Genomic DNA, 14,767 nt, shown 5'->3' with positions numbered 1-14,767 from the left:
TAATTTAAAAAAAGTTTTTCTTATAATGTTTATTCAAATTTTAAACATTAGTAGGATATAGTTATTAACCTATCCAAATTTAAACCCAAAAAAATTCAAACTATTTTAACCATATTCAAATACTACTTTTCATGATAAATATAATAAAAATATTTCACCAACTTAAAAAAATTTTCTAGACGCATACAAAAGTATATCCAAAAAAGTTATCAATTCATTTTGACCTCTAGTTATCAATTCATTTTGACATACCATTGTTTTTGCCACTGCTAGCTGGTGTAGCTGGTTTTGTTCCTTTTGCTGCCATGATGGAATAAGAAAAATCATCAGCAAAGGCAGAAAACTCGGTCTCTTCATCTACATCCATACTTTCATGAACTTTCTTAGCCACTTGTTGCTCAAGAATAATGTTAACCTGAAATTTTACTGAAATTTAAAAAGAAAAAACTCGATTCCAAACTGTTATTTAAAAAAGTTAAAACTTATTTAAAAAAGTTAAAAAAAAATTAATTTTTAGTGTCGCAGAATAGTTTGGTTTTGTCTATCATGTTCTTAATGATAAATGCATTGCTTTACATTAGCACGTAAAAGAAGCCAGTGTATTTTATGTGCTGATCATGTCAGTTTAGAAATGATTAAAGGTACATCTCTTTTTGTGAATATGGAATTACCAATAAAAATAAATTCGCATACAATGTCAAAGAAAACATACTTAAAATGATAGTGTGATGTAATTATTTACATTTTCATGTTATTCCCTGAACCTAATTTTCTTTAAATTAAATTTACCTTGCATAGAAATGAACCTTCATTCTTTAAAACAAGTGGAAGCATTTCTGTTTTTTGCAATAAGAGTCGTTGAAACATCATGAGAGGGTTTCCAATTTTATTACGAATTTTAGGTTGCATGATACTGGCCCGGGGAAGAGTTCCCTCTCCACTAACTTCAAACAAAAGATTTCGACCTTTTCCTGCACTTGTAGGTAGTCCATCAACTGTGGCCTGCAACAAAAATTGAAATTTTAAATTTTTACGAATAAGGTTTTAAAAATTCTTTGTCTTTTTATTATGAAAAGATTACCCTTAAAAAATATTTATAGTTAATTTAAAAAAAAGAAAATGTTTTAAATTTTTTTTAATATCTAAAGTAGTTTAAATTAAAAAAAAATAAATAAAATTATTAAATTTGGCAAAAACATTACCTCGAAGTAACAAAGGTAGTTGTTCATTGCAGGCGGGCAAAATGACACAGTCACATAAACAAAGTTGTGGGGTTGAATTTGCGACTTGTTTGGCTCAACATCAAATATGTCGTGAATACGAGCAACAACTTTGTTCGAGGTTGGTTTAACACTTAAGGCAATATCAACAGCAACCTTTTAAAAATTGAGTTTATTTAATGTACTGTTTTAAATTGAATAAAATAATAAAAGAAACAATAACAGTGTTTATGTATTTTCTAAAAAGAAAAAATAAAGATTTAATAAAAATTAAAAGATGATTGTAAATTTACACAAATTTTTTTGACAATTTTTGTTAGATTTTAAATTTTATTATTTTTAATTGAATTTTTTGTATAACAATAAAAGTGACAAAAAAAACAATTAATAATAATTTAAAGCATAAAGAAAAATGACAAAAACTAATATATAAAAATATAGTATGGAGATAAATAATTTTTAGAAAAAAAACAAACAGTATGATACCTTGTTGTTGTTTGATATTTTAAATCTGGCCAAAGCTTTGCGACCGACTGTGACATTGTTGAACATAAATCTGTTGTCATCTTCACCATAAACACCACATCCTTCCATCATCTAAATTTATTATAAACTTAAAATTTAAGAAAAGCAAATACCAATAACTAACAAATAATGTTTTTTTTTTAATATTTATTAAATATTGATGGCAGAAGATCAACTTAGTTCAGATTAACATTAGTGACCACAACATAGTCTTTACTGTTGACTTCTGCAGTTTGAAATACTACTGATAAAAATGCCTAAATATGAATTTACTGATTGGTTTTTAGGTCATTAGAAGTTCATTCTGTTTAATATGCCTTACTTAAGTGGCTACAGCATGGAATCAGTGGAGATCGAACCAAGGGGGTTATATATAGTAATGTCAAGTGTTCCAACCACTAAACCACACTGCTGACTTAAAAAAAATTAGTAAAAGATTTGATATCTACCTCTTTGTTCTGAGAATAAACAAACAAGTTTTTGCAAATTCTGTGTTCTTCGAATATTGAAACAATATCTGTTGTGTTTATACTTGGTAAGCAACCTTCTGCAAGCAAGCGATATGGAATTCCATTTGCATGAAAACTTGGATCTCGATCACTAACGTCAATTGATAAAAACTAAAAAAATATTTAATAATATTTTAATTTAAATAAAATAAGAATTAAAATTTAAAGATATTTACAATTGCTTAAAATTATTTTAAGACCTTTGTTTAATAAAATATGTCTAATATAAATAACTAAACTCCTTATTTAAAACTTACATTTATACCATAATTTATTTTGTTTATCAATGTTTACTGATCAAATTAGACTTAAACAAATATTCTTTTAAATAAAAAAAAAAATGTAAAAAAAGGGTAAATTTTTACCTCCTCAGATTTTCCCATGTTTTCAGCAATGTTATCAATGGTAATATTCTGCACACCATTTGGTAATATGGTTCCAAAACCAGGATAAACAGTAAAAGAACCAACCAATAATCTAGTCTGATTTCCACCAGCTGCATCTTGTCTAATTGAAGCCGCTCGACCACCTCGAGCTAAAAAGAAACAAAAAAGGTTTGTTAAAAAGGTAAACTTAAATTTAAAGTGTTGTAGGACTAACTTAGCCTCTCTTTGAATTAATTATTTTATAAAAATTACGGTCTATTAATATTGGTATTTTTTGTTAACGTTACTGTTTTAAAATCTAGGTAAAATTAAATTTTAAGTTAAAGTCTTTTGTGACATATTTCTTAATAGCTAATAGTTTAATTTAATTAATGTATTGCCTTACAAAATATTATTAGATTTTATAAAGAAATATCTGGCAAAACACAAATTTAAATTCAGTAATAACTTTTTTATACATAAAAATACTATAAGCAAGAAGTAAAAAAAAATAACAGAAAATAATTTAACCTACCAACAGATCTGCTGGAAGAAGAGCCATCTCGAGATTTAACCCTTTTTCCTCCAAGAACCATGGGTCTGGGTCTCACTTGTGGGGCTTCCCGAATCATTTTTGTGATGGTGTACTAAAAATAATGTAATTTTGTCTAAAAATTATTTCGTAAAATATGTATTACCAATTGGCTGATTTATTACTAAAAAACCAAGTAGCTGATTTTTATTAGGCAATACAAAAACATAAGCAAATAAAAAAATAAATGGTAAAAACAAATAAATCAGGTTTAGTTTATCGGATTACCTTAAAGTCAAACTCTCCCTTATTTTCAACAGTGAAAGTTATTGTTTTCTTTGAATTAATGACCATTGGACCGAAGTTGATGTCAGTACTTGGAAAGATAGCATACTTGCTAAACAAACTTCTTACCTAAACATAAGGCAAAATAACCCCTTAAAAATAATAAAATTTAAAACAGCTAAACAGTGTAAAAATGCTTTTTGGTTTTACCATAAAGCTATCTTTGTAAATTTAATTTAAAAAAATATGAAACTTACTGATAGTTTGATAGGAATACATGCAATAGCCTCCCTTCCATCTCCGATATTGGGTTCGATGACCTGACATTTAAGTAGAGGGAGGTCTCTAATGGTTACCTCTGTTCGAGACCGAAATATTACTTGCACCTGATAAATATCAATTTAAATAATAATTACAGGGATATGTTGTTCATGTTAACAAAAAATGCCTTAAAAATTGAATGAATATTGCTAAATTAAATTTAAAATTTTAGTTCAGTTTTGGTAAAATTTTGTTTTTCAATTTTATTTTCTTGCCTGAGTGGGTCGATCGTTAGGAATAAGAGTTCCACGTTGTGGTAAAACACTAAATAATTCCTCCACTGGAGGAGCGTTTGGAGCATTAGCCTCAAACTGAAAACTACAAATTAAAAAAATTTAATAATATCGATATTTAATTTCAATAAAAATGCAATCAAAATGAGCTCTTTTTAAATAAAACTTTTTTTGAAAGTTCTTGTTAAAGACTGCATAATAAATGTTTTTTAATAAGACTTTAAAGCTATTAGGCAAAGGCTACCTAAAAAATAATTAACGTAAAAATTTTACCCAAATTCAACAGCAATTTATATATAATAAACAACATGTATGTCCAATTCATAGGTCAACAAAATAAAAAACTGCCATTTGTGGTACGCAACAGGGAACGAAATAACGGGTCGCTATTCGCTAAAAGCGAATCGTTTTTTAAAATTAGCGAATCGTTTTTTACAAATATATTAGAAATAGCGAATCAACCAAAAAAGGTTCAGGCAGTGATAAAACTCTCGTGTATATTTTTACGATCTATTTTACACCGGTTTTACACTAATTTAATTACATCATCATAATCCTGCGTAAATGTAGGTTACTATAGGGCATTTAATAACAATAACTTTCTATGTTTTGGCAATACGTAAATTTCGCTCCCGAGATCGTTCAGTTGTTGCGCAATTAAAAGAATTAAAAATGTCTCGTTTTTCATGCAAAATATTCCTAACGATTGTTTAACAATACGTTACATTTTAAAAATGCCATGCAACGCTTCAAGTGTTACAAAAAAACGAAGATTATGACTTGAACCTAATAATTACTCTAATAATGCAACCTCATTTTTAGCGAATCGTTTTTTATACGTTATTTCGTACCCTGCGCAAGTGAATTGTTGAAATCAAACACTAGTTGTAATTTTGACCATATTATGACAATTAAAAAGCTAATTGTGGGCTGACCCATTGACTTGTTGATAGAAAAACTAATTTTACAAGATATGCAAATCAACCTTTTTACTCAAAAATTTAAAACAACAAAACACTCACTTAAATCCAATCTCATATTTTCCTTTGTTTTTAAGTGAGCAAGTTTGTTTTGATTCATCCATCACTCGGATTGTTCCAAAATCAAGTCCACCATCCGCTCCCTTAGGAAAACTCATGTCCAATGCAACATCGTAAGCTTCTGCTGTGACTTGGATATTTTCTGTTTGGACTAATCCCATAATGTGTTCAACATCTGACACCTTTTTAATTTTAAATGAATATAAATCCATGTTATCTATGTATAACAACACTAAGTAGACTGACTGTATATTAGATATTTGCGTCCAATTTATAGCTCTTTAAATGAAAAAAATTCATTTGTGTCCTGTTGTTAAATTACCGTTGTCAAGCATTAGTTTGCAAGTTGCGACCATATTACAATAATTAAAATACAGCCTACTGCATTAAAACACTAAAAATATAACAAGTATAACCATTTTAAATAAACAACAAACAACAAAAACCTGCATTTACAATAAAATACTTTATTTTAACAACTAGATTTTTTTACCTCCAGTCGAATAGTTTTTTTGAGATTCATTGCTTTTGTCGCTCTAAAATGAAGCTGCAGAGCAAACTCGCATTTTGGTTCAATAGTTCCGTTGTCCTGATTAAGTGAAAAGTCATCACCCATGTTTTCCATGCCAGCCATTTTCCATGATACAGGTAACATGGTACTGTTGCGTAAGTACAAGGTCCTGGTATCCTTACGGTGCAGCAACACCTAATTAAAAATATTGAGTACTTAACTGATATTTGCTTATATGACTGAAAAAACTTAATTAAATGAAGTTTTGCTTACAAAAATTTTATATTCAAAATTTTACTGAAATTTAAATCAACGTTTTTTAAAAAATAGCAGGCAATTTTGAGAAACGGGTTTATGGTATGCTGTGACTAATAAAACTGTATCATTGTCACCAAAATAGTTCTTATAGGCATATGGTTTTTAATCTAATAACACTTATTAAACTTCAATAAGATAAAACTATTTCTGGAAATACAAATTATTTTTTTACAGTAGAAGATATTAAAAAATACCCACCAAGCTTTACTAACTCCATTTTTATTAGTTTTTAAATTAAATTTTAGGCACCAGCATAATTACTAAATATTGAAATTAATAAAAAATATTAATAATTGACAACTTTGAATTTACCTTGTCAAAATGCAAATGTTTTTTGTCCAGCTCAATCTCTGGTCTGACACCATGACATGCCAAGTTAAAGCAGATAGGTTCAGGGTTCTCACGAACACAACAAACCAAAACATCTGAAAACCTTCCAGCTGATTTCGGGTAAGCCCAGACCGATAATTGCTAAAAGTTGAATTTAAATACATATTCAGTGTAAACTTTTTTACAGTTTACTAAGAAACTAAAAATAAAATATTCAACAAATAAAAACATAATAAGAAATAGTGAATGATATGCCTATATGTGTAAGTTAAAGTTTGAAGTATTAAAAAAATTTTCTTTGTAGTGTAAGAGTAAATTGTTAAAAAAATTGTATACGTTTTGATTACTAACCATCTTACAAATTAAAATAAAGCATGTAAGGCAAGCAAATAACTATTATATTTCTTAATGCAAAAATACTAATTCAAAGTCTAAATAAATTTAGCATGCTTTTTATACTTTATTAAAAAAATCAAGAAGTTATCATAATTAACCAACATTAAAATATCGACCTTTGATTCACCAGGGCCTAGTGTCATGTTGGCAGGATCTAGCAAAAATGTTGAAGCATTGCTATCATACTGAAAACAAAAGCTTATGCTGCCCCCTAATGGTGAAGTGTTTGCAATATTTAATCTCTCCACATTTTCCGGGTATCTGCTTTCTTTATATCTGTACAAATATTTTGAGCATATTTATTTTAGATACTAAAACCTTTAAGTTTAAAAGGCTTTTTGTCGCTCTTTTTTAAAAAAACAACTTTCTTATTAAAATATATATTTCAACTTACTTTTTAAAATATATATTTCGTAATATGTTAATCTAAATTTATTTAGTAATCCTGTATAACTTCTCAAAAATCAACACCAAAAAACTTTTTTGGTTCTTTTAATCTTTTTGCTTCTTAGCATCAACATAAAAGTAATTATAATTACAATGACTTAGAACTACAATAAAAAAAAGTAAAATTTTTTACCTTTCTCTTGTCTTTCCGCACAACAAAGGTCCAAACTCAAAATATTCCTCCTGGATCATATACTTCTTCACAACAGCTTCATCCGCTCGAGCTCGAGCTTTTCTTCGATGTGGGAAGACCACTCTTGGCTCTCGACTTATTGTGGGAAAAGCACAAACTCCACGACAAAATAATTGGTAACGACGTCTTGTTCCTAAAATTAAAATAAAAGAAAATTAACAATAACATTTTATTTTTTCTCTATTGGAATCCCAAAGCCTTTTACCACATAAAATGTGATTATTTTTCTATTTTTAATTAACTTCATAAAATTTATCAACAACAAAATTCACAAACTTGTCAAAACAAATTGAAAATTTTTTGTCTGGTTTAATTATCTGGTTACCTTAAAATTTAAGTATAAAAAATGTTGATAGTTTAAAAATTCTTAAAACTAGAAAAATATTTTAATCCTGGTCCAAATTATTAAGTAGTACTTTAGTTACCAGTTATTTCAAAGTTAAGTGTTTGATCAAATTGACCAAGTTCTTCAGATAAAAATCGAATGCGAAGAACTGTTTCGCCATGAGCCGGTACCACCCATCTATAAACAAATAACTTACCATTAAAATATAATTTATTTATTTAAATAAATTGAAGTTAAATGTTTACACATTTTTTCAAGTTTTCTAGGCAAGAAATTCAATAAATCTGAAAAAATAAGTTTTTACCTAAAATGAGTAAGTTTAAATAATTTATAATCAGTTGCTCCAATCACAGTTCCATCCTCCATCACACTACTCTGATCTGCCTCCGAGCCGGGAGTATTTGGAGGAGGAGATGCCTTTCCTCCCTCAGTGGATCCTCGCCTGCTTCTGCGCGGTGAAGATTTTCTTCCAGTGTTGGACTTCACGGTCTCGGCTCTCTCCTTTTTTCCCCTTTTCGCAGTGCCATGATCTTCTCTTTTTGAATCGCTTCTATAGTTTGTTTTAAAAATGTTTTTTAGTTTAAAAAAAAAATCAAATAGAGCAACATTGTTCTAACTAGTCGATAGTGTGCCCTACAATTGACATTTTCATTGCCTTAATTTAAAACTTGCAACTAAAACTTTTCCATGATAATTTGCTTACCACAAACGGCAGTTTTATTTATTGTGTAGGCTTTAAATTTAAATTGTACAATTATACATATATATTGATAGTCAACTTTATTAATTCATGTTTTTTGTTACCTATGAAGCATTATTACAAGCTCGCAATAACCAAAAAAAAAATTGATCAAACCAGTAAAAAAATAACTTAAAATAAAAATTTTACCTTATAACCTCGGTAGGGGCTTGATCTTCAGAGGGTGACAACTCGGGTTCCTTGCCCCCTGAAGAACGCTCATCCACCACAACATTAGGGTCATCAGGTGAAGATGCAATAAAGTTATAATGCTGGGTGACATCCCCTGATGGGGGTTTACGTTTCACAGGAAATGGGACAACTGAGAATATTGTCGAAGGTGGAATTGGGGGTCCCTTGGGTCCAAGCCCCAGTTCGTCCAAAATCTAAAACAATATTTTTTTATTAACTATTTATAGGTTGGCAAGTAATTTAATAATAACAATCCAAATCGGCAAAAATACAGCACAAAAAATATCAACAGGTAAAACACTTATAGAAGAATTTAAAAGAAAAAAGACAGCTACAAGAATATATTTATTTAAACTGCACTGGGTTTGAAAATGTAATTAAAATATATTTCAAAAATAAGACAGATTTAAGATTTTGAAGTTTAATACCAAATTTCTATGGCATCATGTCATACGCGATTTAAAAATTAAAGTAAAAACACTTTATTGCCAAAATTATGAAATAAACAGAAAACAGTCACAGTTGACAACAAAATTTTTAATAACTTAAATCTAATGTTGCAAATTTACTTACATCATCCACGGTAGGTAGTTTGTTCAGTTCGAGGATAAACTTACAACAGGGATTCTCCGAATCATTTGCATCCAACTGAAAGTGGGGAACTCCCACTTCCTCTTCAACCTTGCTCGTAAGATCAGCTTCATTTATTCCCTGTTATATTTATATTTTTAAAATAAGATGTTAGTTTTGTTTTAGTAACAGTGTTCCCAAATGCCAAGTGTTGCACCTTCAGTAATAACACATACCATTATTTTTTTCATATTTTGGCTTTTTTTTTTATATCGTTTACTATAAATGTCAAAATTAATTTATTTTTGCTGGCCAAACGTTGTTACTTGTTGATTACAAAATGTCTTTTTAAAAGAAGCATACTATTTTTTTATTTAAAAAAAAAATTTTTCAAAGTAAAATATATTTACATGTTCAAGTCTATACTGTTCATCAGCTTTCTCTTTTTCGATACGTTCTTGTTCAGCTCTCTCCTTTTCAAGTCTCTCTTTTTCTTGCTTTTCTTTTTCCAACCTTTCTCTTTCTCTTTCTTTCTTAGTGGGTTTTTTGCCTGACTGTGGTGCCTTGTCACGGGAGGTTGCAGTATTGGTTCCAGGAGCTGCTAATTTAAAATAAAGGTAAATTTACTGCAGCTTTTTAAGTTAATCGTAGAAAGTATTATAATCAATTAAATATAATAACTCAATATAAAAATCAAAGAAATAAAAGAGGTATTTTATACTGATATATAATGTATTTGTAAGTGATAAATGTATCACAATTTTTTTATAAAAAGCATTTAAAAAAATTTATTTGTGATATTTAAAAATCAAAAACAATTAAAAAATATATTTTAATTTTTTTAACCTTCTTCCTCTGCAGTAATAGCTTGGGAGCCTTCAGGTGTTGGTGTTCTGTTTACAACCAACAGATTTCTATCCCAACATTCAAGAATATGAGATATTCCAGTCAGCGAGGCCTCAAAAGTCTTGAACCTTTGTTGAAGTTGTTTCTCCAGCTCAGATCGTTCATCTTTGATCTCATCTTGAATGCGATCCTTCATTTCTTCATCAGATACTGGCCTAGTTTTGTGCTTTTTGCCTCTGCAGAAATTTTTTTTTAATAAAATATTAAAACATCAATGAAATCTCAAAGAAAAATATTATTTGGTACCACCAGCATAATGCAAAAAAAATTTATTGAAACTAAAAGTGTTTTTATTTTAGAAGGCTATTCTTACTTAGCATGTTCTTTAAATGAAATCCTTAAATGTAAGCCACATAAACAAGCTATTAAACATACTTTAAATATTAAATATTAACATTAAAAATATTGAAATCAAAATTTAACAATGCGAAGTTAAGAACAATTTTATTTATAAGGATATTTTACTTTTTGCCATCTTCAGCTATAGAATCTGGCCGGTCAGTTTGTCTTGAGTCTGGACGTCCAGCATTAAGAGCATCATGAGAAGAACCTTGACCCAACATGGCAACTGAAACCATCGTTTTTAAATTTTGTTTTTCCTTTGATGCTCCAGCTAATGGAGGGGCATTCGAATCATGCTTGCCTGTGGTAAGTTTTTGATTTTAATTTTTGTGCAATATTAAGTATAAAATTGGATATTAACTAAAAAGTAAAGTTTACTCAATAAATGCTAAGAAGTAAAAAACTATTTTGTATTCTCCTTTGAAATGAAAAATATTTAAAGTTAATAAAAACAAAAAAGGCCTTTTTTAAAAATTTTTTACCTGATATGCTTCGTTTTCCTGTCTCTTCTCGCTTTCCTTTCTTACCCTTTTTCTTTAAACTCTCCTCCTCCAACCTTCTTTCCTCTATCATTGCCATTTTTTCTCTCTCAATTTTTTCTCTTTCGATTTTTTCCTCATTTTCCCTGAAAAAAATGCATAAAATTTAAAATATAAACTTAACTACACATCATAATATAATTAGAAGATTATTACACATTAATAGAAAAATATTTTACTTTCTGATCCTGTTCTTCTTTTCAGCAAGTCTTTTTTGCTCAATCTCTTCCTTCATCTCCTCTGAGAGGTTGTCATACTCCTCTTCATCCATATCTTCCAGCAAACTCTTCTTTAACTCTTCCTCTGCTGCAGCTGACTTTGCTAAAAATTAGATGCTGTTTAGTTTTAAGATAACATATTTAATGGATGAAATAAAGAAATTTAAATTTATAAGGGTTTTTAAGTGTACCAAGTACTTAGGATGATCATTTTCAGAATACAATATTTATATTTTAGAATATTAAAACATATTTAAAATAAATTTAAATTAAAATACAATTTTTACCAGATTCTTCCTCTTGGGCTCTCATTCTTTCTTTTACATTATTAAAATCAAGTTTTTGTGTCACAAAATAGATATGTTTTCTGTTGTTGATAGCCTTGAGTAGTGTTAGAGCAGTAGACTGCATGTTAGTGCTAAATAAGGTGGACAATCCATCAAATATCACTCCTTGGTGGCAATCATTCAACTTAAAGTAAAATTAATATTATTTAAACACTTTTTTTTGTTTCAGTAAGTTGTTTCAGTAAAATCTATATCTAAAAAGCTTGGTGTATGTTTAGTTCATAAAGTTCTTTACCATTAAAAAACTGCTGTTAGTGCTGCAGAGAAAATTACAACAGACTAGTTAGATTAAATATTAGTTGGGTTAAGAGACTATATTTTAATAAATAAAACGTAGCCTAAATAGGGGCAATTAACTAGTAATACTAGTATTGCAACCCCTTACTTATACAAAAATTTAATGTTTATACTAATATTAGTGCGTTGATTTAAATTAAACAAATAAAATTTAAATTACCAAGAAAAAAAATCGAGAAATCTAGGAAATTAACTACAAACCTGTAAGCGTTCAGATATAATCTCGACAAGTAATTCTTCGGGTAAAACACAACTCACTAACCCCTCTTCCCCCGCCACAGAAGCAGAAACACTTAACCTTCGAGCTATTGGAGCTGCAAGTGGGGGTGGACTACTTGGGACCTGTAGAAAATCATTTTAGTCTAAGTTACAAAAGCATCATCACATTATAAACTTAATTATAAAACTTAATTATTTTGGCGACATAGTGCAGTGGTTAGTACATTAGGTTTGCTTGAGTATAGATTGAAATCCTGCTGATCCGAAAACCATTCAGCAGATTATTGGACAATTATAATAATATTATCTTAAACTGTCATTGTCAACTGAAGACTAAGTCAGAGCAACTAACTAAAGTTACTTTATAATTATTTTATGGAATCAGCCATTTCTCATTAAGAATAAATATATACAAAAAATCAAATGAAAAAATTAATTAAGCCTTAAACTGACCTTTAAGAAATTTTATAAAATTAAAAATAAACAATTTTATATAGAGTTATCAGATCGTATTTTGTATATTAAGGTACAAAATATACAAAAACAACTTTAAGATTAAACTTACATGAGATCCTGTGTGTTCAGACACAGTTGGAGGTCCAGCTTTACTTCCCATGTTGCTGTGTGCAGCTTTGCTAATCACACTTGCCTTCTTTGTGGAGATAACTGATGCTCCCCCCATCTTACTTTCTGTTCCTGAGACAAAATTTAAAGTAACACATAAAAAATAAATAAACTGAATATTATTTTAAAAATAGTTTTTGTAAACAAAGTATAATAAAAATAAGTATTTAAAAAATATTTACTTTTTTTTTGAAACATTTAAAAAATTTCTATTGATTTTTTTGTGCAAAAAAAACAAACTAGGATTTAGTTTGTGGTGTTATTTATGAATAAAAAAACAGTCAGACATTAGAATTTAATTAAAACTTGTTGTACCTGCAATAGACTGTCCAGTACCAGCATGTGCAGTAACAGCTTCAACACTTAATCCACCTCCAACTCCTGTGCCATCTGTTTCCTCTTCTCTGAGACCCTTGGCTGTCAATGAACACAATTCTCTTGCCCGTAGACCAGCCTTGAATAAATTTTAAACAATATGAATTTAATTTATATAAGTAATATAGTTGTATAATAGTTAAATTTTTATGATAAAATTCTTTTTAAAAAAGACCCTACGCCATGTTTTTTTTTCTAAATATATTATGTATGGTAAGTACATAATTTTCAAAAAAGACCAACTTCCCCTATTTTTAAGTTTCTGTATCTTTAAATCTTTATAAGCTAGAAGTCTAATTTATTAATCTTGAAAAATTGTGTTTTATAATATTATGTTGACATTTTTTTTCTAATTTGACTACTCTAGAGTGCTTATGAGCTGCTCTGTGCACTGAGTCTCTTAAGTTTAGTTGTCTTGATGAAGTAACAGTTGGCATTTTCTGACTTTCAATTATTTCTTTAGCTGCTTTACTTGCCTAATAAACATAAGTAATGAAATAACTAAACATTTTAGTACGAATTACAAAAAAATTACGATTTTCATAGTACTGCTGATTTATAATACCCCTGTTTTTTTAATTTCAATTTAGCTGACTAATAAGGTTATACTGATTTTTCTAATACATTTTAATAGACTTAAAAAGTTTGAATACCTGAATTTAAATAATTTATATTACCTCACTACTTCCATTAGAAATAGCTTCAAGCACAATTCCATCAACTGTCAACCTAGCAGCTCCATAAGTCTTTGCCAGTAACACAGATGTGTTAGTTTTTCCTAAATTTAAATAGAATAAAAAATAAGAAAATTGCCTATTAAATATTCTTTTTTCATGTTTTCTGTGACCGGCAGTGTGGTGTAGTGGTCAAAACACTAGGCTTCTCTACTTGAGGTCCTGGGTTTGATCCCTACTTTGATGCTGTAGCTTCAGCAGCTTAGTTATCGAGCAATTATTAATCTTTAAATAAGACGAGATTTGGGTAACTGATGTTACTTTATGGTTAGGCTGTAAAATCGACCTTTCCAAATAGAGGATAAATAAATTAAAAAAATTCAATACTTAAAAAATCACTCTTTTACCAGATCCAGGAGGTCCATGAACAATAATAGCAATTCCTCTTCTATTTCTAGCAGCTCTTCCTTCTGGTGTGAGATCAATTCCGAGGTGGCGAGCTATTGCTGCAGACACCGGTGTAATCTCCAGTTCACCTACCCCAACTTTGCTCTCTTTTAAAAAAAAAAAAATCTTTTTTTAATCTTTTTTTTTTTTTTTTTTAAATCTTTTTTTAACTTATGTGGTGTAGCATTTGTAACGTTAACCACACATTGGCCATATATTGTAATCTAATGTAAGTACAACACACTTCAATTGACATGAAATTTTGCGTTGATTACCAGCTTGTAATTTTTCGCAAATTTTTTTTTTTTTCAGTAATGGCAGAAACTATATTTTCGTATTTTTAAATTTTTTTTAATCCAAAAAAATTATCTAATAACACATATTAAATAAATATCTTAACAATTATATCTATTACACAAGTTTTCTAGATAACACATTATATTTAATTTATAAAGTTTTAAATTATTTTAAAGCATTTTATTACAAACCTTGATCTTCAACAGCTTTATCAGATTCTGGAACCTTTTTCTTGCTTGATGCAGGTGATTCCATACCAACCTAAATTTACAAAAATAAAATCCTCAAAATAATTTAAAACTAACCCAGTTACATATTAAGTTTTGGTGAGTATGCCAGTATTTTTCAATACGAATTGATAACCTGCCCTACATTCGGTATTTTAATGTACTATGATCACAAAACTCTTA

General features: G+C 28.8%; 1 protein-coding gene across 1 annotated transcript in view; it reads right to left on the bottom strand.

Annotated features, from left to right (window-relative positions):
- Positions 1 to 14,767, bottom strand: part of LOC145764088 (hydrocephalus-inducing protein homolog) — a 43,474-nt gene that overhangs the window by 12,545 nt on the left and 16,162 nt on the right. The window contains exons 37-68 of the mRNA XM_082575671.1: positions 14,549 to 14,618; positions 14,021 to 14,167; positions 13,617 to 13,717; positions 13,302 to 13,415; positions 12,880 to 13,018; positions 12,506 to 12,636; positions 11,923 to 12,063; positions 11,365 to 11,548; positions 11,039 to 11,180; positions 10,803 to 10,945; positions 10,444 to 10,621; positions 9,919 to 10,154; positions 9,483 to 9,670; positions 9,076 to 9,213; positions 8,461 to 8,696; positions 7,876 to 8,121; positions 7,651 to 7,748; positions 7,166 to 7,358; positions 6,702 to 6,861; positions 6,172 to 6,330; positions 5,524 to 5,736; positions 5,013 to 5,212; positions 3,973 to 4,075; positions 3,694 to 3,822; positions 3,440 to 3,565; positions 3,155 to 3,266; positions 2,620 to 2,789; positions 2,195 to 2,365; positions 1,707 to 1,817; positions 1,203 to 1,376; positions 790 to 1,002; positions 253 to 415 (exon numbers count right to left, since the gene is read on the bottom strand). Coding sequence (XP_082431797.1) covers positions 253 to 415; positions 790 to 1,002; positions 1,203 to 1,376; positions 1,707 to 1,817; positions 2,195 to 2,365; positions 2,620 to 2,789; positions 3,155 to 3,266; positions 3,440 to 3,565; positions 3,694 to 3,822; positions 3,973 to 4,075; positions 5,013 to 5,212; positions 5,524 to 5,736; positions 6,172 to 6,330; positions 6,702 to 6,861; positions 7,166 to 7,358; positions 7,651 to 7,748; positions 7,876 to 8,121; positions 8,461 to 8,696; positions 9,076 to 9,213; positions 9,483 to 9,670; positions 9,919 to 10,154; positions 10,444 to 10,621; positions 10,803 to 10,945; positions 11,039 to 11,180; positions 11,365 to 11,548; positions 11,923 to 12,063; positions 12,506 to 12,636; positions 12,880 to 13,018; positions 13,302 to 13,415; positions 13,617 to 13,717; positions 14,021 to 14,167; positions 14,549 to 14,618 — 5,029 coding nt within the window. The remainder of the gene's footprint in view (positions 1 to 252; positions 416 to 789; positions 1,003 to 1,202; positions 1,377 to 1,706; positions 1,818 to 2,194; positions 2,366 to 2,619; positions 2,790 to 3,154; positions 3,267 to 3,439; positions 3,566 to 3,693; positions 3,823 to 3,972; positions 4,076 to 5,012; positions 5,213 to 5,523; positions 5,737 to 6,171; positions 6,331 to 6,701; positions 6,862 to 7,165; positions 7,359 to 7,650; positions 7,749 to 7,875; positions 8,122 to 8,460; positions 8,697 to 9,075; positions 9,214 to 9,482; positions 9,671 to 9,918; positions 10,155 to 10,443; positions 10,622 to 10,802; positions 10,946 to 11,038; positions 11,181 to 11,364; positions 11,549 to 11,922; positions 12,064 to 12,505; positions 12,637 to 12,879; positions 13,019 to 13,301; positions 13,416 to 13,616; positions 13,718 to 14,020; positions 14,168 to 14,548; positions 14,619 to 14,767) is intronic.

This window comes from Corella eumyota, chromosome 1, assembly GCF_963082875.1.
Source record: "Corella eumyota chromosome 1, kaCorEumy4.1, whole genome shotgun sequence".
In the NCBI taxonomy this organism is placed as follows: domain Eukaryota; kingdom Metazoa; phylum Chordata; class Ascidiacea; order Phlebobranchia; family Corellidae; genus Corella; species Corella eumyota.
Note: the sequence above shows the minus strand (reverse complement) of the source record. Positions and strands in the feature narration are given on the sequence as shown.